The sequence below is a fragment of the Cinclus cinclus genome, chromosome 27 (assembly GCF_963662255.1).
Source record: "Cinclus cinclus chromosome 27, bCinCin1.1, whole genome shotgun sequence".
Lineage (NCBI taxonomy): Eukaryota > Metazoa > Chordata > Aves > Passeriformes > Cinclidae > Cinclus > Cinclus cinclus.
The window spans coordinates 6,337,200-6,362,848 of record NC_085072.1 but is presented as its reverse complement, the minus strand read 5'-3'; the positions used below and the strand labels follow the sequence as shown (position 1 = coordinate 6,362,848).

Sequence of the window (25,649 nt, the reverse complement as noted above, 5' to 3'; positions counted from 1 at the left end):
AGTGCTTCCTGGTGAATGCTGCACTCCCCAAATGGGCCTGTTCCCTTCTTTGCTTCCCCAGTTCTCACGGGCTAAAGAATGATGGAGCAGTTTGGGGGACACGTGTCAGGAGAGGCTCCTGAACATCTGGAGTGAGTTGTGAGCTGTTTATGGGGGGACCACGTAGTAGGTGGAGGATTTGGAGCCATCAAAGGCTCCTGGGGCAGAATGCTGCAGTTTGCCCTGAAATCAACAAAATCTGTTTTGCATATGGACAGATGAATTAATGCTCGGCTCCATTCATCCCACATGCCCATCGTGGACAAAGGAGCTGTAATTTTTTTGCAACTGCAGCTCTACTGTAATAGTATTAGAATTATGGAATTGTTTAATTTGGAAAAAGCCCTCTAAGATCATTGTGTCCAACCACTCCCACAACACTGCCATGTTCACCACTAAATCTTGGCCCCAGGGGCCACATCCTCACAGCTACTGAACACTTCCAGGGATGGCGACTCCACCACTGCCCTGGGCAGTCTGTGCCAGGGCCTGATCAGCCCTTCATGGAAGAAATTTTCCACAATATCCAACCTGAACTTCCCCTGGCCCAGCTTGATGCTGTTTCTTTTTTGTCATGGCCCTTTTTCCCTGGGAGCAGAGCCTGAACCGCCCCCCCCACTCCTGTCAGGGAGTTGTGCAGAGCCACAAGGTCACCTCTGAGCCTTCTTTTCTCCAGGATGAGCCCCTCCAGCTCCCTCAGCTGCTCCTGGTGCTCCAGCCCCTTCCCCAGCTCTGTTCCCTTCCCTGGACATGCTCCAGCTCCCCGATGTCTTTCTTCTCCTTAAGGTCCCAAGACTGGCCCCAGAATTAGGGGTGTGACCTCAGCAGGGCCCAGCACAGAGGGATGATCACTGGTCCTGCTGGTCACACCATGGCTGGTACAAGCCAGGTGTCATTGGCCTTCCTGGCCACCTGGGCTTATGTTCAGCCCCTGATGATTCATTATTGCTGTCGACTGTAAATGCAGTCTTTTGCTCCTCTCTGCTGCCAAAATTCCCCTATTAGGGAGTCCTCCAGGCCTGGCTGGTCTCTGTGCCACAGATCACACACCTGCAGCAGCTGTTTTTCACTACTGGGCTGAAGCTGCAGGGCAGAGACACACCTGAGAGTAGCTGCCTGTCTAACACAAGGTTTGCACAAACCCTTCACATAGTAGTAAGACATGTCTGGAAGCTAGAGAACAGAATCTAAACTCCTACTGGCTCAGGAAATATTTTATTCTTTATACTTTCATTAAAAAATAAACATAGGAAACAAAACCACAGAACACTTGTGTGATAGAAACAAACGCAGAAGGTCAGAGCATTGGCTGAAAGTGCATAATAAGGTCATGCTACCAGGTCCCTGATCCCACCCTGTCCCCAAGCAAGGAGTCAGCAGGAAGCTCAACGAGCAGCACTACATGAAGCCCAGGCACTGTGGGGCCAAGCTGATGGCAGAGGGGAGCCTGTGCTCCCAGGAATGCAGTGAGGCAGGACATGCTGAGCAGGGAGTGCTCCAGGAGCTGGTGTGAGCCACTGATGGAGCCTCACCTGGGCTCGTGGGGCAGGCCAGGGATAGCAAGTGTCACGGGATCTGGAGTTATGAGACAAGGGAATAAACAGCTGAGAACAACAGGCGAAACAGAATCCTGGATGTCACTCCGGAACAGCCCTGGAAGCAGAAAAATCCTAGATAAAAGGAAAACCAACACAATGAACTTGAGTCAAAGGCTGCCTTGGGTGTGCTGGACTCGGGTCTGGCTGGGGACAAACCCCAGTGACTCACCCAGCAGGACCTTGGTGGGCAGCAGCCACTGTGTCCCTACTCTTCTGGCCTCAGCTCAGGTGACCTCCTCACAGCGTGGGGTACAGGCACAACCAAGCATCCAGTGCCACGCATTGTTTGCAGCTGGAGCTGTTAAGCTTTTTGAAGAAACACGATGTGATGAACCTTGCTGACCACCTGATCATGAGCACAAACACTGCAGATGCTTCTGTGGCAGGAAATGAGCTCCTCCCCTGCCCTCTGCCCCAGCGGCCTCAGGCTCTGTGTCACAGTAGTTGACAGCTTTAACCTGCGACTCCTTTGTGCAGCCCATCGAGGCCCTGCAGAAACAGTGACAGTGCAGGCCCCCTCACACATATCACCCGACCTGGCTCTGCACGTTGGAACATTCAGTACGTACACAATGATTTGAAGCTGGAACACAGAGCAGCTGGACTCACCCTCACACACCCACATGGCTGAGAGCGACCCGAGGACCCACAGGGTCCTGCAGTGGCTGAAGAGGTGACCCAAGGGTACGTAGATGTCCTTGGGAGGGGTCATAAGGCTGACTGAGACCAGGCTGGGGCAACTCTGCTCTGCCCACAGACTGAGCCACAGGAACAGCAGAGAGCACAGCTTCTCCTGACCCATTCATCCCCTTCCTCCAGCTTCCCACAGAGCCCCTGATTTTCAGATGACTGCTGAGATCACACAGTTATGCACATGCTCTAGTCACAAGCAGCACAGAAAGCTGCTGTTCTGGTGCCTATTCCCACAGCATCCACAACTCTCAAGAACAGTCACTACAAATCATATGGGACTCTTCCTCCAGCCGAGACTTTTTAGAATGTTTTTCTTTGTGAGCTCCCTCCTGATCACTTCTCCCGAAGGACGCAGACTCCGGCATCGCAGCGCTGCATCCCTAGGGAGGTGACCACTTCCCAGCTGTCAATGATGGGATCGTAGCACTCGATGCTGCTCAGCAGTGAGTTGCCATCATATCTGCCAAGAGAGAAAGTTACAAATGAAGGACGGTGCTGGAGGAAGAGGCTGAGGCATTCAGAGCTCTTCCTGGTAGGCTGGACAGCCCAAATTATAACCCTGCACCAGGCTGTCATTACTGTCTGCAGCCACTCTCCCACCTGCCTGGGCCCGGGACCTTTGTGCTGCCAGTTTTGGTTGGGTGACTCCATGGGTGTCTCCTCTCCTAGAGGAGAGGTCCCGTGGAAGGGGCAGCAGCTGTGTCCTCTCAGGTCACTTGCTGAGCACCCAGAGCTGCAGGAGCCTGTGGCCTTACCCGGCGATGGCGTAGAGCCGGCCCCGCAGCACCGTGGCCCCCACGTAGCAGCGAGGTGTGGTCATGCTGGTCACCGTGGTCCAGGAGTCCGTGCGGATGTTGTAGGCTTCCACTGAGGAGAGGTGAGCTGTGCCATCGAACCCACCCACCACGTAAATGTGGTCATTGAGCAGAGCCACGCCTGCCCCTGCAGAGAGAAGGTGGCACAGTCACACCTACAATGACACCAGCAGCACCGGGCTCGCTGTCACAAGCTGGAACAGGTCAATTCTTCCCTCTTCACAGGACACTTCTTACGCTTGCACCTCTCCCAGAAGAGCTTACAATATGCTCCTCTGTTGTTGTTGTCTCCAATATGATACATGAAAACACCTCACTCCACTAAACACTGCTGACTATGTGGCATGGGGGGCCTAGGCAGCACAGCAGCACAAGAGGTTTACCTGGGTTGATACCTGACCACAGGTGTGTGAACAGAGCAGCACCAGGCCTGCTCTGCTGGCAGGCTGCACAGAAACAGGTTCCTCTGGTGTTTCTGGCTCCCTGGTGTCACCCAGCTCCTGGCTGTGACCTGGAGAGTAGCTGCACACTGCTCCATGCAAAGCTGGAGGAGGGATTTCCCTGACATTACTCCTCTTGAAGACAAAATGAAAACTGGTTTCTACACTGTTGCAGAGGCAGAAGTGGCTGGAGCAGCTGCCTGAACAGGTGTTCTCACAGTGAAAGCAGACAATAATATGCTGCTCCACCTGGGAATTTATGAAACCAGCAACAAATAACCCCCACCAGCCTTGGTTCCTCCTTGGCAGCCCCCTCAGGTAGAGCCCTGGAGGACTGTCACTCGAGTGACATTACCATGCACTCGTGGCCTCAGGGGCTCCTGCACATGGAAACACAGTCAACCCTGTCAAGCTGTCACCACCACCATGGAACTCTTGCACTAATGAATATCCTGAAAGAAATGAGCCAGTTACCCTGCAGCTCTAGGGCATGGATCTGTTTCTTTACAAACAGGGTATAAGAAACTTTCTGTTCCACTACAGACATCCTGGCTTTCCCTATCTGTTCTTGCTGAGAGCACCAGAACAACTGGGAGTGGCCAGGCTGGGCCAGTGGGCTCCCCAGGACCTTTGGCTAAAGAGGCCAAAACAAGGCCTGATCCGGGAAATTGGGTCCAGCAATGCAATATGGCCAACGTCTCTGAGAGGTAGCCTCCCTCCAGAATCTGTCCTAAAAGGTGAAAAGAAACAAGGAGGAAATGATCTCTGTGAATAAAGCCACGATTACTCTTAGCCCTGGTCTTGGAATTCAAAGATATGCACGTGGATAACTCTTAGAGGGTTTTTTGGGGCAAAAGAAATCCAGGGTCCAAGGTCACCAGGACAGACTTTACTGACACCAGGATGAAGGCTGCACGTATCTAAGGGGTGAGTAGTTAGGGGTGTTAGTACCAGAGCGGTAGCACAAAAATTTGGGCAATAAAAGGCCCTTGGGCACACCCACGTTTCAGATCTTGGTGCTCCAGGTCACAGTACCAAGGAAGGAACTGCGTGAGCCAGTGCTGGGGTCAAGAGCCTCACCAGGTTACTGCTGGCTTGTGGCTCCAAGAAGCTCATGCTGCAGCCAAGGCACAGCAACTAAAGCCTCCAGGTCCTATGGTGTGCACAGACCTGGGAAATGCCTGCTGTAGAAAGCTTTCCACACACTCTGCTTTTGGTCTGGTCCAAAGTCAACCTTCTCTGATGCCCAAAGCAGACATCCTGAGGAAAGCCATCTGATCCCTCAAGCTTCCTAGAGATTAATGGATTGGTCTCACATGGTGTTTCTGACCTAGAAAAACCTGCAGATTTTATCCTGTGTTTTATATGTATGGCCTTCCTGGATGTGGAAACTGCCTAACTCCTAATTTAAATTCATTCTTGGCAGATAAACCAACACTTAACAGGAATATCCCTGCCACAGGAATAAATATTTAAAGATTGGGGTTTATTAGGTGAATGCCACTGCAGGCACAAGAAAACCAGAACCCAGTTTTATTGAGTACCCAGTACTTGCTCCTAACCAGGAACACTGCCCAGGGATCATGTGGAGCAGTGCTGCTCAGGCTGACTGTGAGGGCCAGTTATTGAAAGAAGCAGAGAAAAAGCAACTTCAAAAGGGATTTGGAAGATGGTCTAACCATGTAACTGCAAGCACTGGGAGCCACACAGGTGTGGAGGCACAGAGCAACCTTCCCGTGCACACACAGGCAGGGCCAGGCAGCCCATGAGCACGGCCTGGAGGACAGGGCAGGAGGCCTGAGGCACACAGCAAGAGCAGGAGGTCAACACACCTGGGCACGCACAGGAGCTCCACAACAACTCCTCTGAGAAATGAAGAAGAGCTTAATCAGAAAGATACTCCCGAAGTAGGATTTAAACTGTATTTTTGTCCTAAATACAACTGCCAACTTAAAGCTTGGATAGAACACCAGGCAGAGAGACAAGTAAAGAATTGGTGGGGGATAATTACTGTGTGACTGCACCATTTGTGTAACCCCACAGCTGGGTGACACTGCTCTGGCAGTGCTGCCATGGAGCAGGGCTCAGGTGAAGGAGCAGCCTGGCAGGGAACGAGTGCCTTCACCATGTCCTGTGCAGCTGATGAGCACTGACCCAGTACTGTGGTCAGTTTGTGCCTTGTGAGCTCTTCTCCATGTCAGGCATTGCTGCTAGTTGTGCAAGTCACACAGTATTTCATCTCCTTCCCTATAACCTATAACCTTGCCACTACGTTCCTCTAGACATACCTTGGTGTGGGATGGAGGCATGTGAAAATGAGTATTTCCCATGGGAATTCAAGCTAGTAAAATCATCCTTTCTCAAAGCCAGCCCACCCACTGGGGCCAGGGCATCCTCCAGGGCAGCAGAACACAGCAGAAGTGACTGCTCCCTCAGTGCAACAGGAAACACACTGACCTCAAGGCACTGTGGGCTCTTACCTGAGCGCTTGGTGGCCATTGGAGTAACATTTGTCCAGTGTCCAGTGTGGGGGTCATACCTCTCGACAGAATTCAGGATGTTCAGCCCATCATAGCCTCCTGAAACAAAACACAAGAGCAAACCATGGGGCTGACTTGGGGAGAATGTTTCCTGTGCAGAAAGCAGTACTGTGCCTGGTGGGCCCTGTGGCACTGCCATCAGCACAGCCCACCCTGATGGGGCAGAAGATCCTGCAGCCAGCCCAGAGCCACATCTGCCCCTCCACTGCACTGGGCCATGTGGGAGAGCATCACCTCCCCAAACCAGCAAACCAGGCCAGCCCCACGGAGCTGCCTCTGAGCACACTGAGGCCACTGCTGGTGCAGCCCTGCAGATGTGCAGCTCCCAGGTGTGTGCAGCTGAATGGTGTAGGCTGGGATCTCTCAAGAGCTGTTTCACAAGTGGATACTAAAATCTCTGTGCAGCCCCAGCAAAGGAGCAGTGTGCTGCCATCCACCCTGGGGGACAGCATGAGGAAGAGGAATATAGTTGTTTTAAGGCCAGGTTGGGCAGAGCCCAGAGCAGCCTGGTCTAGTGGAAGGTGTCCCTGCCCATGGCAGGGGTGGAACGAGACCAAGTCTCTTCCAACCCAAACCATTCAGCGGTTCTACGAAACCAGCCTAAGATCTGTGACTCCCCACAAGCAGGACTGCAACAGATGTGGGTGCAATGCTGTGGCCTAGTTCGTGACCCACAGAACAAGCTTCAGAGTGCTTTGTCCTTTGGCAATCTGACTGTATTCACAGCTGGTGTGGTGCTCTGGAACTGAAATGAGTGCTACAGGAAGAAACTGGAGAACAGCTCAGGATACATTTCTGAAGCAATACAGCCACCATTGCTTTGTGTGGTGCAGGTGCACCCTCTGTCCCATGGCTAGCAGCTTCATTTCTGGGCACACACTGCCCAGGCCACATAAAGCCTCAGCTGGCATTGCTTTATCTTCCACACCTCCACCATCCTTCAAATGCAGTGTGTGCAAATTGTGTGTCATTTGCAGTGTGCAGCATTCCCTGCAGTGATGTGGCAGCTGCAGTCCAAGCCTTTGTGATGGGAACAGTGACATCAGGCAGCACTCGCTGATACAGCTGTGAGTGTCCAGTGAGGTTAAACCTCTTCTAACATGGACATGACAAGTTGATGCTGCTCAGGCAGCACTTGAATGGTCACATGGGTAAAAAGGCAGGCTTTGCACAGCTCCCAGAGGTGCTGAGGGTACCTACCCAGGCAGTAGATGACTCCATTGGCCACCACGAGCCCCGCTCCCTCCCGTGCTGTCTGCATGTCTCCCAGCATGCTCCACTGGTCAATGTTGGGGTCATAGCGCTCCATACTGGTGTGACGGCGGCTCCCGTCGAACCCACCCGAAACGTAGATCATGTCTGCAGTGACAGAGGTGGCACCCAGCCAGTCAGCCATGCACATGGAGCAGCAGGGCCCTCACACATGGAGCAAAGCTACAACATGGACTACAAACCCCAGAAAACAGACTGTGGCACGCTGGGAGCCAAGATGAACCCAGGTTCCTCAGCCAGGCTCACAGGCCCAACAAACAAACACAAATCCCATCTGGCCTTTAAATCTGCTTCTTGTTGATCGATGAAAGAGAACACAAGAATCCAGCTACTTTTCTTCATGCTGCAGAGCCACTGAAACACTGCCATTCCCAAACTCAAACTCTGCCTGTGGTGAGCCTTGTGTCAGTACCTCCCCGAAGTCCTCACTCCTTCCCTGCAGATGTTCCAGTCACTCCAGCACTGGATGGTCACAGCTGTACTCAGTGTCCTGTGCTTAGTGCTGTCGAACATTGTGACCACGCTCAGAGCTTCCTATTCCATAATCTCTCAGAACCCCTTCTCCCCAGTTCACAGATACGTGCTGCAGTAATGCAGTGGAGGCAGAGCTCCTCCAGGATATGTGGGCAAGTTTTCCATTTTAGCATCCCAGTGATGAGAAGGCAGAATCTCAGGCTCCCCTCCTCCCCCAGAGCCAGCTCACTCTTCACATACCAGCTCAGGGTATCTCAGGCCAGAGCTGAACAGGCTGTTCCACCCCGGCAGTGACCAGGACGTACCTCCAAGGGTTGTGGCTCCCGCCAGCCCTCGCCGCACATTCATGGGAGCCACAGAATACCAGATGCCATCCTCATCCGACGTGTAATCCAGGCACTCCACGGAGCTGAGCCGGGAGCGCCCATCGTAGCCCCCAATGACGTAGATGCGGTCGTGCAGGGACACTGTGGCCACGTATCGCCGCTTGCGGGTGATGCTCTGGGACAGCAAAGCAACACCAAGGTCAAAGACAGGAACAACACTGGGCATCGAGACCAGCCACTGCTCTTCCACCCTCTCCTGCTGCTCCTTTGGGAAATGGCCCACTGCCATAGCAGGCAGCACTATGGGTTTAAAGGACACAGCCTGAGTGACTCTGCCTGCCTCTCCCTGCTGTCCTCTCTTCTCAGGACTATGTCTCTCTGCACTGAAATATTTCACACTAATTGTCATTTATCCTGTGCTGCTGCACAATCTTTGATGCATCTGGGATGTTCTGTTAGCCTTCCACTGGCTCCTGCACACACTGGTAATGTGAAAAAAGTGGAGACTCTGAACATTTGATGAAGCTTTTAGCCTCCAAAAAAGATCAGAATTTTGGAACACAAGCTGATACTGAGTCTGCCCTGACTGGTGATATTAAAGAAGAGTCAGCTCTCCACCACTTCACACAGATAAAGGTGATTTTAATTTGGGTAGAAATACTCCTCAGTGCAGGAATTCTCTCTTCCCAATATGCTCCAAAACACTGCAAGCAGTGGGATCACACAGCAGCCTGAAGACTGCACTGATTATACTGTTCCTATTGACATTCCAATTATCATCACTAACCTTAAATCTTAACACCCCTTCACTAAGAAACATGATAGTTCTCACTCCCACAGCCAAGATGTGGGTCTCTGCAGGCTCAGCTGATCTGGTCTATGACAACAACCCCCTCTCCCTCAGTCACTCTGCCAGCTGAAGTGGTTTCAGCATTCACCACGTAAATCTCTGAAGAATTTCTGTCAGAAATCCTCAGCAGATTGCACAGGACAGTCCAAGGAGACTGTTATCCAGCTGCAGGATCAGTGTTTGCTCACAGCCTGGTCAGAAGCAGTCCCTGCAGTCCCTTACCGGCAGGAAACTCCACTCCTGAGTCTTGGGGTCGTACTTCTCCACCACATCAATGGGGGACTGCTGGCTCCCAAAGCCGCCGATCACGAGCAGCACTTCGTTAGCTCCTGAGGCACAGAAGGACAGCAAAGCCGAGTCAATCCCTTCACAACCAAAGGGGCACCTCAGGGGAACAACCTGAAGAAACTCTGAGTCTTCTCTGGCTCAAAGCTGCCTCTAAATCCCTGTTTTTGTCTTGGCTGTGTAGAAGGGACCTACCTTGGCTCAGGCACTCACACTCCCTGCGCGCTCAGCAAGGAAGAGAAGGGAGAAGCTCTTCAGAGCATGCGGGAGACAATTGACTGAGGTGTTAGGAGCTGGCTGCTGGAGGGCTGTTTCTTCTAACATCACAAGCACTTCGAGAAGACAAGCTGCCTCAGACAGGTGCTGAAGTTCACTCCTTTGTATGTCCTTTTGTATCCTTTCCACTGTTTTTCCCAAACCTCCCACCACCCCATGGAATCTGTAGGAGAATGGCTGCTTCCCTGCAGCCTCATCACAACAAAAGTCTCCTCTTGGTCTCAAGTGACATCCAGACCTGATTTAGGGGACTTTGTTCACCACTGAACAAAGAGAAACTGAGAGTAACTGAGACACAAGTCAGGCTGTCTCTGAAGCTTGGAAAATTAATTGAATATTTTCCCAAGAATTGTCTCTTAAATCTTGTGTATTTTATTTCAAATTTGCCTTTCCTCTACTTTCTTTTCTCTGACATGAATTCTCTTGATTTTTCTTATTTCCTCCATGACTGTTAATAACAGGTGTGACCTGGAGACTTTCAACTTCCCCTCTAATCAGTGCCTGGAAGCAGGCTTCTGTCTCAGGTTTAGAACAGCTCAGTATCCCCTTGACTCCATGGGCTCTTTCTGGAACAGGGAATTTACCACTAGAATTCATGACTGTCCAGCCTTTCACTACCCAAGGACTGAACACCAAGCAACAAACATTTAACAAGACTTTGTCACACAGCAGAAAAGCTGCCACATCAGATGAGGAATAATATAAGAAAAGAAACAACCTGGGAAGGATTTACAAGAGCTCCAACATCTTGGAAAGCCTCCTTTCCAGTAAGACAGCTAACAGTGCAATCACTTCAGTTCCTTCCACGCAAAGTTAATACATGCCTTGATCACAGCTTATAAGTGACATATTGCTGATATCAGATGGTATGGAATCAATTAAAAGAGCTAGGGCTGAATCCAAAGGATGAACCTCAGCAATAATGTGCAGTTTTAATCTGTACAATTAGAAATAAACCATTTTTTTTTTCTTTTTTATCAGGTGAAGTATTTCAACTAAGAATAAAATGAAATATGTTTGTCTAAAATTATAGAATCACAAAATGGTTTGTGTTGGAAAGGACTTTAGAGCTCATGTCATTCCACCCCCTTCCATAGGCAGGGACACATTCCACTAGCCCAGGTTGCTCCAAGCCCTGTCCAGCCTGGCCTTGGACACTTCCAGGGATGGGGCAGCCACAGCTTCTCTGGGCACCCTGTACCAGGGCCTCATCACCCTCACGGGGAGAATTTCTTCCCTAGATTTCCCCTCTTTCATTGTGAAACCATTCCCCATTGTCCCATTGCTGCAGCTTCTGATGAAGAGTCCCTTTCTGGCTTCCCTGCAGGTTCCTTCAGATATTGGAAGGCTGACACCAGTGACAGGCTGAGCTGAAGTGCAGGTCTTTGAAACTGGCAGAGGAATTCCCACAAAATGTGCTGAGCCTTGGACTATGCAGGAACAGCACAATATCCACTTCAGGCCAGGAAAGTCTGATCAGTGCGTCTCTGACAAACCTAATCTGCCCTTCTCCTTTTGTGGTTAAACTGCTTTTTGTTCCCTAAAAGAGGTCACAAAGGGATTTTGGGGTCTCTCTCCACCACGCCTGCAGCAGCACTGGAGAACACACAGGGAAGATTCCTTGCAGGGAGAGTGGTCCATGCTGGCACTGATGGCAGTACCCTGCAGTGCACCAGGACATAAGCACAGCACAGAAGCTGCCTGTAAAATACTTTTCCTTCTTCTGTAGGTCATTCCTACATTTATGGTGCTCTTGAGTGCTCACAGCCCTAAGACAAGCATTTTCCAAACAATTCAGTGACCATGCTTGGTAGAAGTTACTGAAATAATGGAAGATATCATAATTTATTTGCCTTAACAAGGCTAGGGAGAAAACACAAAGCACCTCTGAAGCTGAAGAGGGACATTTCCATCTCCCTCCTTCCACCTTCCCTTGTTCAATTTGTTGTGGAAACTTGCTGTCACTGTAAGGCAGCTGTCACTCACCTCAGGTCTATTTTGGATTCTGATACCTGCCTCTTCAGAGGAAGAAACTCTTCCCACAGTTCTTGGACAGCTGTATGCTGGGACAAATGTATCTGCAGGCACCAGCAATTCAGAAAACTGGTTTTAAGGCCACAGCAGGGACCTGGGATTAAAGGCAATCAGCTAGTCCCCACATTGCCATTAAACAATCATGCTCTGTTAAAGGAGGCACCTCTGTCCTTTGCTCCCTGTCCCCTTTCTGTCCCACTGGGTACCATGTAATGACAAGTTGCTGCTGTGAAGAACATCAACACAATTAGAAGGCACTGGACAAGGTGTCTGATACAACACCTGCCAGTGCCCTGGCCCCTCTCAGGGTCCTTTCCCCTGCTGCTCACCCAGACGTGCTCGTGTCCTGGGTCCTTGCATCTGGCTCCGGAGCTCGGGCCGAAGGTGGAATTTCTTGGCTTCATCTACAAGGTCTCTGCACTGCAGGCTGCAGCGTATAAAAGGCTGGGGAGAAACATGAGTCACTGGTACATGGAATGTATTTTAAGAAACAGAAGAACTGTCCTAAAGCCAACTCTCATCAGCTCAGACAGCACGAAAAGGACTTGTGTGCGGGAAATGCAAAATCAGACTGCAGCTGAGAAGATATGGCTCCATTCTCAGAGTCTGGTATTGAAGGCTCCTTAAGGAAAATGGCTGCATTGGAACACTAAGGAAAGGCCACTTCTGCTCCATTTAAGCCAGCAGAAGTATGACTAGGAAAAGGAACTGGCAGTGGAACCACACTTGATTTGCCCCACATAACTTGTCCTGCACCTGCCATTGGGGAAGACACAAGGAGCACAGCACAATGAAACTGTTTAGATGATTTACTGCCCTGATCATTGTGCACATGGGACATGCAGTTGTGAAGAGGCAACAGGAGCACTGAAGTCTTCTTGAAGAGTGAGGGACACCCAAGGACAGCCTCATCTTGCACAATGCTGTGTAATTCCCTCCCTTAGCCCAGGGCCTGGACCAACCTCCCTTCAGCACGGCACTCATTTTCCCTTGGGTGCTGAGTGTACATACTGCTTCAGTAAGTTCAGATTTATCTCTACAGGGTCCTGATGTCTGTGTGGGGCAGCCACATGGGGCCAAGGCTCCACTCTCCACACTGCCCCAAACTAAGGATGTGCCACTAGTGTGTGGCACTGCCACATTGAAAAGGTCATCCTGCACATTCACTCTGAGAACTGAGGGCTGTACATACTCTGTCTCAGGCTGGATTTGGAACAGATCTATTTGTTTTGGTACCAGTCCCTTTTCCATTAACTTCAATTTCAGTTTGAAGTGGACCATGGCAATCTGACTGAACACCCTCTAGGTCTGGCACAACCTAACACAAAAGCCCATTGAGTTGTCCTGATTTAATAACATCCATGATCTATCACATCCGAGATGACTGTTGCTAAACCAGCCTTTTCCTGATGCAGAGAAACGTCTGTCACTCACCATTTGGCACCTGTCAGGTCACAAGGGCTAGTAACCCTTGAGTACATCCTATCATCATCTAACCTGAAGGCTGGTTTGACCTTCTCTGGACCTTCCTTTGAAATCTTGTCCGGGGTCAGCACCACTTCCTGTCTGGAATTAAGTTTGCACTGAAAAGCTTAATTGTCTCTTTGCAGCATTCCCATTTTGGGTTGCCTCTGCAGCATCCCAGAACACAAAGCAGTGGCATTAGCCATGGCTCTTGGCTCTGTGTTGATCCTGGACCCACACAGCTGCTGACCTCCTCACTCAGAGGTACTTGCTGGCCATCTGCACCTCAGACACCTTCTGAGGAGCCATGACCTCCCTGAGATCAATACCAGTATTCTTCAGCCTGGGGAAGGGGAACCTGCCAGCGCTCAGGAATGAAGGCAGAAAGCACTTGTTGGAGACTATAACAGATGACAACAGAAAGGTGCTGTGGATATTTGCAGCGACAGCTGACTAATGGCCCTGGAGAGGGCACCCTGCGGCTGCAGAGCGGGATGCTGTGACTGCTGGCACAGCAAACACTGCTCAGTGTGACAGCGGCGCTGCGGCTGAGCAGGGACAGCTCCACAGCATCAAAACAAACAGCGGCAGCAGAGAAAGAGCTTTGAGCACATTCAGTGTTCAGCAGAGCAGGCGGGAGCAGCAGGGACCGCTGTACCTCAGTGTCGATGACGTCAGTGATGTAGCGCGGCGTGAGCAGCGGCATCCGCACGTACTGCAGCAGCTCCGGCAGCGACGCCTCTCGCTCCTTCTTGGAGTGCTTCACCCAGTTTATCACTGCCTCGAACACCGGCTCCTCCGAGTCCACCTGCAAACAGGAGGCACATCCTGATCAGGTGGCAGCATAACATTGGAGCTACTGCCAGGGAGCACACACACGTCCAGGCTGTTGCACTGCTTCAGAGTGAGCAAGGGAGCAGGACCCTTCAGCTATGAGTCCCTTAGGGAAATCCCCATAAGCACAGTGAGTTCTCTCACTTTCTTTTCCTTAAACCTGCGTTTGCTTTTTCCCGTGCAGCTGAGATCAACAATGGGCAGTCCAAGTTCCAGAGCAGTGAATGCTACAGTGTGGAGCAGAGCTTGGAGCCGAGAGCTCCATCCACTGACCAGTGGGAACTCACAGGACAGCTCCTCCAATTCTCTGGAGCAGGAGCTGTGATCCTGCAACGTTCAAAGTCCTATCAAAGAGATGATTAGAATCAGGTTTCCTTTGTACAGCGAAGTGTCTGGCTTAGGCCCTGGCAGCCCTGTGCTTACATACTGCCCCTGGGACACTCCAGCCAGAGCAGGTACATTTGAGGTATCATTTTATTTCAATCCACCTTTTAAAGACCACATATGATTTCAGAGTGGAGAACCCCAGGGCATGAATGTTACTGTTTATTTCTACTGTTTATTTTATTTTATCACTAGTTTATTTCTGTCTCCATTTAGGACTGGCACATGCTGGTGTTTATACCAATTCTGGAGATTGCACTGACTAAACCATCCAAATTTGATACTGTTAGAGAACCACAGAGACACCTTAGAGAACCGCTTGGGACACCTATGATTACCAAAAACAAAAGAATTGTAAAAATCTCAATTATATATTACTTAGACTTTGTTTTATTTTTGTGCGTCTATCAGACCACACAAAGTAAAAGGAAATCAGACATGAATTTATTATCACGAAGTCTGTTAACTGAGTCTAAATATGAAGATAAAAGAAGAGCCTGTGATGAAAGGACTGAGCCTTCCCACCAGCCTATGACTGGTCCTCTTTGAAGTCCAGTTTGAAGCTGTCAGGCAGAATGTCTTGAAGCAGGGAGCCACGGAGGTTAATTACACAAGGCATTCTTCTATGCCATTGTTTTATATTTGTTACAGTGTAATTTGGAATAGCCTCTTTCTCTTGAAATTACAAGGAAAGGACAATTAGAGCTCATAAAAGGAGAGCAGACTACTGTATTGCTTCCAATTCGCCAACCTCCTCTTTAAATGCAATAATCCTGTGTTGATTTATTCCCTTCTGAACTGAATGTCCTCAGATATATATAACAGTTTGACTGTTCATTAAATCATTTATGTTTTCTGATAAATGATGAGTAACACTAAATGCAGGATCACAGTGAGGACCTGTCATTGCACTTCTTGAACAGCCAGAGATTTTCTGAGGGTGTTCCCTCACCATGCTCTTGATTCCACACAGCACCTCTGTGCTAGAACAGCAGGAAAGAGATTTGCTCCTTTATCCCAGACTGGTTTGTGTTGGAAGGGACTTTAAAGCCCATCCCATTTCCACCCTGTGCCATGGACAGGGACACATTCCACTAGCCCAGGTTGCTCCAAGCCCTGTCCAGCCTGGCTTTGGACACTTCCAGGGATCCAGGGTCAGTCACAGCTTCTCTGGGTACCCTGTGCCAGGGCCTCAACAACCTCACAGGGAAGAATTTCTTCCCAACATCAAATCTAAATCTCTCTTTAAACTGTTATCCCTCGCCCTATCACTCTGCCCATGTAAAAACTTACTCTTCCTCTTCTTATAAGCCCTTTTTTAAGGTCTACCTGGAACTGTCTCTTCTCCAGGTGAATACCCCCAGCTCTCACTTCAGCTTCAGAGCAAAGGGGCTCCAGCCCTTAGAGCAGTGGCCTCCTCTGGACCCTCTCTAACAGGTCCACGCATTTCTTCTGCTAAGAACCCCTGACCTGGACACAGCACCCCAGGTGAGGTCTCACAAGGACAGAGAAGAAGTGGAGAATCCCCTCCCTTGCCCTACCTGTGACATATTCTAAGGGCACAACAGTGCATACCCAACACACTTCTTGCTGCAAGGTCGAACCAGACCTTCTAATCCACAAGGAATGTCACTATTCCTGAGCAAATCATTCAAGAAGCTTGGCTGGTCATTTTGAAGTTTCTCATTGTTTTCTGCTTCCAGCCCAGAAGCTGCTCTCAGTATCATCACAACCCACAGCTCAGCCCATCACAGCACAAAACTGCAGCTTGTCAAATACCAAATGCACTCAGCCTCCTCCACTGTGGAGCCCAGCTGGAGCTGGATCCTTCACCACTGTCTCACATGCTCTTTCTCAAGCAAGATAAACAACGAGGGGATTAACAAGGTGATGTTAGCATGGCTGAAGACCACTTGCAAGGAATATATCAACAGTTCTCCTCTGGCGACCCCCGTACCAGCTTTTCAGGAATCCCACCAAAGATATCCCATACACTGGTCTGCTTCCAAGCACTCCTGTTCCCCTGAACTCTGAGCAGTGATTGCTTCAAGCCTTTCAACTGCAGTGAACATCAGCTTTCCACAAAAATCCACCTCAATAAGTAATCAAGCTCGGTCCTCATTCTCAGGGAATGCTCAACGTATTAATAGAAAAGTTGGAAAAATGTATTTGACATGTTTCAGTCACACAGCACATCCTCCAGAAGCTCACCTTCAGGAAACCAAGTCTACCTGTAACCTCCTGCAGAGTCAGACCACCCTGCACCATCCCACGATTCCTTATGCTGCTGATCAGCAGGCAAACAGAAGTTAAAGCTTGGGACTATTTCTGAAATGTAGGCATTGAGACAACATATATTCTGAAGGGAAGCGAGGGAATGCAGGTCCAATAACTCTGCAAAGGGAACTAACTCACTGTGATTGACCTGCAAGAAACACGTGTGTAACAACAAATTCTTACAGAGAAGCTATATGGAATTGATAAAATTACAAACTAGCAAAATTAAAAATAGACGCCTTTTGAAAATTAAACTTCAAATTCAGGAACTGTGTGAGGAGTCTACCCCAGGAATATGGACTAATTACTGACTGGTTTCAATGTTTTATTTCAATGCTTTGCACAGCAATGGTACTTTTCAGGTTTTACCTGAATTTCATCACACTTGATGAGCTTTTCAACCTCTTCTTGATTTAAGAGGATAAACTCTTCATGCTGAACCACCTCTGGAAAATGTTTCTGGCTGAAGACCTCTGCAGCTTGCATTAAATCCACACAATTGTGTGTCTCAGCAAAATCCCGAATGCCCAAACAATTTGATGGATCCAGCTGGCTTTCTAGAAACTCACAGCAAGCTTGTTTCACACCTATGGAAAATTGGAGGGGTGAATGAGCACTGCATGCTTACTATCAATCCACTGCTTTGGCAAGGGTTCAAAAAAGAAAGTTCTAAGCAATAATGAAAATCCAATTCAAATAACAAGTCAAAGTACTACAGAAACACACACATGCATGTATTGCTTTGGAGACTGTGAAGACACTTGGAGCAGCCATACCATGCGTTTGGGCTGGTTTGAGTTCTGGCTGTTCTATTCCAATGAAAAAATGGTGCAACGTGAGTTGCACTCAGCTTCATGGATTGTAAATCACTAATGTGACTGCTAGTGGATATGGCACCAGATTCTAGGTCTATGATAAGTTTTGGGTAAGTTGTCTGGAATTTGGGATAACTGTCTGGGATAGCTCCATAGGTGCATGTGCAATGACAACAACCAGTCTGTTACTGACCCAGACACACTGTGATGGCAGGTCAAATGACATCTAGGATTGCTTATTATAATAATGAAACTGAGCTGTTATACAGCTCACAATTCCTCTTGGGAATACTCCTACAGAAGTACAGTAGCCCAAAGAATGAAACCTGTTTTACCATTTTGTTTTGCACCCAAATCTGTTCCTCTACCAATGAGACCAAAGCACACAAGAAAAAAGAAGTTTGACATAACTACTTATAAATATCATTCCTCCCCCAATCTCTCTTCCATGCACAGAAGGTCAAACAAACTAATCTCTAAACAGCAGCAATGATGGAATATGTGCTAATCTTGAATTACCTTTCAGCTGAAGCAGACATGCTGCTGGCAGCAATTCTTGGACATTTTCTACAGTCACATGCACAGTTTCTGTATATACAAAGTCCAGCAGGATTTCCATGGTGGAGGCTGTCAGGCCCTGGATATCCACACAGGGTTTATCTTTCTCTGAAAGCTGTAAATTGAAAGGGAGACATAGCTTTATTTTTCATTAATGTGATCATAAAGCCTGTACCATTCAACAGGTTTGAAAATAAGATCTGTCAGAGGTTTCAATACAGATTTGTCCTTTCTATTATGGTGATCACTGAAAGGATATAGGGAAGGAGGGAATTCCCCTATAGAATTCACTTACAGAATGAGTAACAGACAAAGTTCTTTATGGATCAAAAGGACAGCCACATTGCACAGTAAAACCTGAGCTGAGATCTGAGTCAGCAGAGATTACATCTGTCATCTGTGCAAGACAACTCAACTCTCTCTTCCATGCAGTACACCAAGGGAATTCTTCTCTGAGCTGGATGTGTGTGACACTGCAGTTCACATAGAGTCCCCACCTAAGTGTTGGCCCAAACCAGGTTCTTTCAGCCAGTGTGAAAGAGGCCAGTCCACACCCAGGGTCCAGGTATTTGATTAATTTCAGTTCAGCACAGAAATGGGGCTGGGGGCCAATCCCCAAAGCCAGCACATGACTGGCAAAATTGTTTACTTTTTATATATCTTAGCAAACGAAGGCATTAATGCTCATTGGCTACAAGCTACCTAGTTCTCTTATTGATTAGCTTTCTATCTTCTATTGGTTAATGATTTCCTTGCTTTTTATGCTAATTAGTTCCATGCTCAGTCTTTCTCTTCCTCTGGGTCAGGGGACTTCTGGAGCTGGTGGCTGTGAGTCAGCAGTCATGACATGACCCTGCCAGAATTACCTTCTACCCATTCAGAGCTGAATTCAGCACAGCTGCTCAGCTGGCTTTAACAATTTCTTCCTTATTTTGGGAGTTTTGTCAAATGTCTCTGTGGCCCAGAAATTTGGCATCTCTGTGCCCCCAGTAAGCAGGACATCCTTCTGCCTGAGCTTTGGTAACTCCCCCTGGACATGTCTAGCCCTAAACTTGAACAAGTCAATTCTGCTGACAAGTAATTTTCCTTTCCAACACCTGGACACCTTCACCACTCCACTCTAAAACCAAGCCAAAGAAAAAGCTTTCTCAACTTCTCAGTTTCCCAATTCATTCTTCAAGCTTATTCATTCCTAAAATGAAATTAAGTAAAATGACAGTCTGCGCAGTGATGGCACTTACACAATCCATACTTTGTCCCCTGACTATTTTATCACCTCTGTGATTGATTTTAGAATAATTATTTTTTCCAAGGAAAATAATCCTCTCAATGGTCAATCTTTGTGACTAGCAAATTCTGTGAATCCATCAAATTTGCAGAAAACATTACATTTCACAAAACATCAGTTTTATGGTTCAGTGCCTCCAGCACAGAGCTGCTGGCAGATGATTCCTGACCAATGGACTGGCTGGTGGGCTCACTGATCACACGCTGCACATTGCTGTCAGCTCAGCAGCATGGCTGCACCTCAAGAGACAATGATCTTCCCGTGGCATGCAGCAAAACCAGCACCTGACTTCTGGAGCAGTCAGCACCAGTGCAAGCACAATGCAGGTGAAAGCCCATGCCTTCTCTTGCCAAGAGTCAGTCTGAAGCTGGCACAGCCAGCTGGGCAGAGGATCAGGGAGCAGAAAGCATGGTCAAAGCATCATCACAGAACTTCAAATCTGCCACAGCTGGGGAAAAAGGAGGTGATACAGAAAAGAAGAGCAGTGGAAGCTGCTCCTGCAGAGGCACTCCATAACACAGCAGAGATATCTGTCTGTCTATGATGCAGATTCACTTGCTGTAGAGAAGTACAGGAGGCAACGGTGACCCTCAAAGGAATTTAATGGAAGAGGCCTTTCAAATCTGTTGACTCAGTGAACAAACTTTATGGCTTCCAAAGTTGGGAAGGAACAGCAAATTACCTTGTCTGACCTGCTGTGTGACAGGCCAGGCATTGCATTCAGAAGCTAAAACCAGTTCCTGCCTTGGGCCGGACAAAACATTCCTCAAACAAGACTAAGCTGTTTTTACCACAAAGGACACAGATGCCACCAAAGTTCAGAAATTATCAGACAAGATGGATGATTCCAATAAACAAATGGAGACACAGACCATACACATTTAGGATCAAAGATGCTACAAACTTCTATTGATCTCCTGATAGCTGTAAGCATCAGCTCTTCACACATCAGCCTAGAGCTGATAAAGAAGCTCCTGACCCACAATCAGCCATGCACATACTCTCTTTATATTGCTGACCACAACACAAACCATAAGGACAACACTAATACTCTACAGATTATTACTTCCTGCTTCCCTTGTATTTCTGCTGCACTCCACTACTTGGTTGTTATTTTGCTCAGTTTACTCACATGCTAAGAATGCTTAGAAGGAAGGAATTTTTTAAAGTAATTTCACCTAATGTGTGCGATGCAGAATTTGGATCCTAACATCATACCTTAAAGAAGGATCTCACTGTGGAGACAACTTGATTCTGAACACACAATCATGGAATGGTCTTGCTTGGAAGGGACCTTCCGTGGACTGTCTCTGTCAGTTTGATGCCATTCCCCTTTCTCCTGTAACCCCAGTGAAAACAGTTCCTCTCCATCTTTCTTGTTGGTTCCCTTCAGGTACTGGAAGGCCTCCCCAAGAGCCTTCTCCAAACTCAACAATCCCAATTCTCTCAGCCTTTCAGACTCATGAGGACACTGAGCTGAGCTCCAGCCTGTGTGTGCAGTGTTAGAGTACTGCCTGCAGTGCTCAGTGCTGGGCTGCTGGGACACAGACCATCCCTCACCCATCCATGCCGCCCCATACTTGGGCTCAGAATGCAAAATGATGGCCATACAATGCTAACCAACACACAGGCCAGGCAGCTTTCCTCTCCAAGGTGTTCACTGTATACTTTTGAGGTTGTTCAGTGGCACTGGATGTCTCTGAAAGTCTGCAGTAAGAATTTCAGATCAGTTTCCCACTTTGCTGCTTAGTATCAGAGCTCTGCTCATTTTCCCTGAAGGGAGCAAAGTAGCCAGGGATTGATACTCCCTCATACAAGCACATTTCTAACATCATAGGAAGTGTGCAGCAGTACAGATCCCAAAAACAACTGCAACATCCAGGAAAGCAACTAAGGAGAGTCACCTCGAGGCCTCAGGAGTTTTACCTCAAGATGCCCAAGCTGCTGAAAGCCTTAAGGCAGGGGCTGCAGGTGACAGCTCTTTTGTGAAACACAATGTTGTACTTCTTCCACTCCATCCGTAAATCATTGTGCTGGGTGTGGCTGAGGTAATTTCCCTCCCAGTGACTGGCATGGGGCTATTTTGGATTTGTGCTGAGTGTAGGGCTGATAATGGAGATGTTTTTGTTATTGCTGAGCAGTGGTCACACAGAGCCAAGGCCGTTTCTGCTTTTCATAGTGCCAGGCTGGCGAGGGGACTGGGGGTGCATGGGAAGCTGGGAGGAGATGACCCAAAGTGATCAAAGACCATGTTACGTCACACTCAGTGTATAAAGTGGGGGGCAGAAGGAAGGAGGGGAAAGGATGTTTGGAGTGATGGTGTTTGTTCTCCCAAGTCACTGTTATGTGTCATGGAACCCTGCTCTCCATGGGATGGCTGAACACCTGTCTGCCCATGGGAAACAGGGAGTGAATTCCTGGCTTTGCTTTGTTTGCAAGTGTGGCTTTTGCTTTCCATATTAAACTGTCTTTATCCCAACCCATGAATTTTCCAGCTTTTACCCTTCTGACTCCCTCCCTGATCCTGCTGGTCAGGGAGCAAGCAGGGGGTTCTAAGGGGCATGGCTGCTGCCTGGGGCTAAGCCATGACAATCATGCAGGAGAATGGGTCTAAAATTTTGCAACTCCTTTCTTACATAAGGCTACTTCTTGTTTTTGCCTTTACTAATGCAGATATACAGAAGTATACTGGAATAAACCCCAATTTCTGCTCACAGGGGAAGAGAAATGCTGGCATGACAGTCCTAATGTGTGGCTCACTGTACCGTGGAGACAAATCACAGCACAGGGAAGTTGACCATGTAAGAACCTGGAAACACCAGCTGTTTACTTTCAGAATAATATTTCTCCGTTCTGGGGGAACTAACCCTTCATTTCTAGAACACAGCCTCCAAGAGAAGATGGAATAGTTTCATTCTGAGGTAGAGCCAGTATCTTAAAAGATCCCAAGTTATGTTAACTTGGCCAGTTAACAAACACCAGTGCACAACCAAGAATCAGGGGAGATAAAACTGTTCTATTTGTTCATATTGCTCTAAATGCAATTTTCACTGCAAGGAACAACCCTTCAGTTAAAAGTGATTGTGTTTCAGTTCTCCCACACTGCTCAGTACAGGGGTAAAGGAAAGTGCTGTAAAAAGCCTGGGGTTCATCAGGTGATCAGTGGCTTCTCATTCTGTAAAATGGGAACAGAAAATGGGGAGAAATTAGTACAAAGATAAGACTGGGAACTTTTTAAAATGTTAAAAGTCAGAAGAGAGAGAAGGAAAGAAACTTGAGACAGGGAGAGGCAAAGACAGCTCTTTATGACAACAGTATCTGCTGGCAGTCTCAGCGTTGTACTGGCCATGCACAGATGTGACACCAGGAATACTGTGGCATAACCCCAGGATAAAATGACAGGAATGCCAAGGCATAATCCCAAGATCAATTCTGAGCAAAGCCTTGTGCAGCCCAGTCTGGCACATCAGAGCAGTCAAGCAGTCCCCAGACCTGCAGGAGGCAAGCAATGGGAGTGCTGAGGAAGCCCTAGCAGGACCTGTCAGTCCACACACACTCTGAGCTCCCTGGAGTCCCAGCCTGGCCAAACCCTGCACCCACAAGTGCCTGGAGAGTGTCCAAGCAGTGTCCCATCACAGGCCCCGACAATACTTGCTGACACACACAGGAAACATGTCCACTCTGAGGCTTACCAAGCTGCCCCTTCCTGGAAGGAAGCTCTCCCACAAACACTCTGTAATTGTATGCCCCTTGGCAGGTTGGTCACTTTAGGGTTTCCATAACAAAGAAGTAAGCTAGAAAGAAACACAAACTAAGCAAAAGAAAAAAAAAAAAGAAACCTTAAAGCAGAGGCATTGAGGGAGTACAAGAAACAAGCAATTCTACCTACTGAGCACAGGCGTTTTCCAAGGAAGAATTTCATTTCCTAGGAAGATTTACATGTCTGAATGAAGGTCACTATGATGTTACAGTTAATGTAAGCGTAACAAAGCAAGGAGAGACATCTCAGCTCAGACCCAAAGCACACCAACCACCAGCCTTTGTTAGCAGCCATGAAGAACGTTCTGGAGCACACAGAGTGACTGGATCTGTGCACATTGCCTAGACAAAGTCCAGAAGCCAAAAGCATTGACAGGAACGTGGAGGCAAACCCAGAGAAGCAGAGATACTCTACTGTACTGCTGAGCACCCAAGGGTACTGGAGAACAGAGAACTTCAGTCTCCAGGGATTGAATTTGCTTTGTGTGTTTTCTTCATTTAATTACATTTCCTTTATGCAGAGAAAGAGAACAAACCTGATGAATTTACAAATTTCATAAAGATATGGACAAAAAAAGATACTGGTCTGTGGTCAGGCCACACATGCATCATTTTGGTTTCTTTTCACAGGACTGTAAAAACTGAGACACCTGCTGCTGTGACAGCACTGAGAAAAGTGGGCACACAGAGAGCTCTGCCACAGCCTTCATGCCTGGGTAAAACAAAGGAAAAAAAAAACATTCTCTGCTGTAATGACTCTTTCGTGAGCAGGGAGGTCTTTAGGAGCTGTGAGCTACTTAATAACGTTTCTCCTTGCTAATGGGCAAGGTGGTAGCATAAGGGAAACATTTTCCATAAGAAAAAGCTGCAGATTGAGTCAAACTTACATACACAAAGCCTGGCAAAGCATCTGATGTTTAACAATGAGTGCTAGTTATAGCTGAAGCACTGCCTGTCAGTGACTCAGGGAAACTGCATACAGATAGTGCAAGTCTCCCAGGAAGGGCTGAGAGCCAAGGTGCTCACAGGTGAGATATGTTGAGTGCAGCACCTGGGGCTCAGAGCCACCCCAGCCCCAGTGACACCCTCATGGCAAGAGACCAGCACAGCTCGGCTCTCAGCCAGTGCCAAGGGGAGCCCAGAGCATGCATCAATCACCATCCCTTGCACAGAAAGTGTTGCCCAGACTCCCCAGCACGGCTCCCACAGCTCAGCACCAGGGCAGGAAAGATGCCCAGAACCACAGAAACCACAAATCACCACTAGAAAAAATAAGTAAATGTATCAGAACTCTCCGGCTTGGCAGGTCAGCCTGGCAGCTCGCTGGGCACAGGGTGGTCACAGCAGACCATCAATCAAGGCCACAGTCCCTACCACAACCTCTTTAACTCCCCACCAGGTCACAATAAAGCACTTTGGGGTCACCATAAGAAGACACAGAATCGCCTCGAAGGGCTCCAGGGCCACCACGACAGAATCCAGAGGGCTCCTGGGCCAGCATGGGAGGATTCACAGAGACCCATGGCTACCATAGCAGGACCTGGAGCCCATAGAGAAATCCAGGGCTACCGTGGGGAAACCCAGAGACACCAAGGGCCACCATGGGGGTTCCTGAGACACCCAGAGCCACCATGAAGGGACCAAGAACCACAACAAGTGCAACCTGAGCAACCACGGGGAGTATCCACTGGACTCCAGGATGACCACAAGGGGATCCTGGGCCCCCACGGGGGGATAATGGCCCAGCTGCTGATCAGCGCAATAGAGAAGAGCCCAAGCACTGGGCGGCCCTGCCTCCTCCACCCACGGAGCACCCAGGGCCGGCGGCAGCACCGACCTCGCTGGTGAACATGGCGCAGAAGTAGTCGCTGCAGGCGGCCAGGACGATGCGGTGGGCCGGGAAGTCCTTGTGCTCCACGCGGAGGGTGACGTCGCAGAGCGTGTTGCTCTTACGCAGGGCGTTCATGGCGTTGAGGATGGACTTGGCGTGGGAGTTGGTCATGATGTCCTTGGGGGGGGCCATGGCGCGCGGCACCTGCGGGCACAGCCAGCACGGCCACATGGCACGGCGCCCGCCGCCGACAGGGGGCGCTGCCGCCGCGCCGCCCCGCCCGCCCTCAGCGCCTGCCCCGCCCGGCGCCCCCGCCCACCGCGACCCCGCGGCGCGGCTACCCCGGCGACACCCGCCCGGGGCAGCCGGGGGCCACCAGTCCGGCCCCGCCCGGAGCTGCCCGGCCCGGCCGCACTCACCACCGCGGGGAGAGGTCCCGGCCCGCACACCTCGCCTCCCCCCGCCCTTCCCTCTCCCCACGCCGCGCGCTCTGATTGCGTCATCTCCCCGCGCCGCGCGCAGAGCGCCCCGCCCCTGGGTGCCGGGCGGTTACCGAGCAACGAGCCCAGGGCGGGCCCCACAGCGCCCCCCCAGCGGCCCGCGCGGGATTCGCAGGACAGAGACCCTGAGGGGCCGGGGAAGGGGCTGGAGCACCGCGAGGGGTGAGGGAGCTGGGAAAGGGGCTCAGCCTGGAGAAAAGGAGGCTCGGGGGGACCTTGTGGCTCTCCTCTGACAGGATGGGGGCAGCCAGGGGGCGTCGGGCTCTGCACCCAGGGAACAGGGACAGGACGAGAAGA

General features: G+C 49.4%; 1 protein-coding gene across 1 annotated transcript; it reads right to left on the bottom strand.

The window, feature by feature from the left end:
- Positions 1-1,303: 1,303 nt before the first annotated feature.
- KLHL12 (kelch like family member 12) lies at positions 1,304-25,355 on the bottom strand. Its single transcript, XM_062509444.1, has 12 exons — positions 25,272-25,355; positions 24,859-25,056; positions 17,936-18,089; positions 16,971-17,188; positions 13,765-13,914; positions 11,972-12,086; positions 9,270-9,376; positions 8,177-8,372; positions 7,326-7,484; positions 6,066-6,164; positions 3,086-3,272; positions 1,304-2,790 (listed from the first exon to the last, which is right to left on the bottom strand). The coding sequence occupies exons 1-12, from the start codon at positions 25,353-25,355 to the stop codon at positions 2,664-2,666; spliced, it is 1,794 nt and encodes a 597-aa protein (XP_062365428.1). The 3' UTR covers positions 1,304-2,663.
- Between the last annotated feature and the right edge of the window lie 294 nt (positions 25,356-25,649).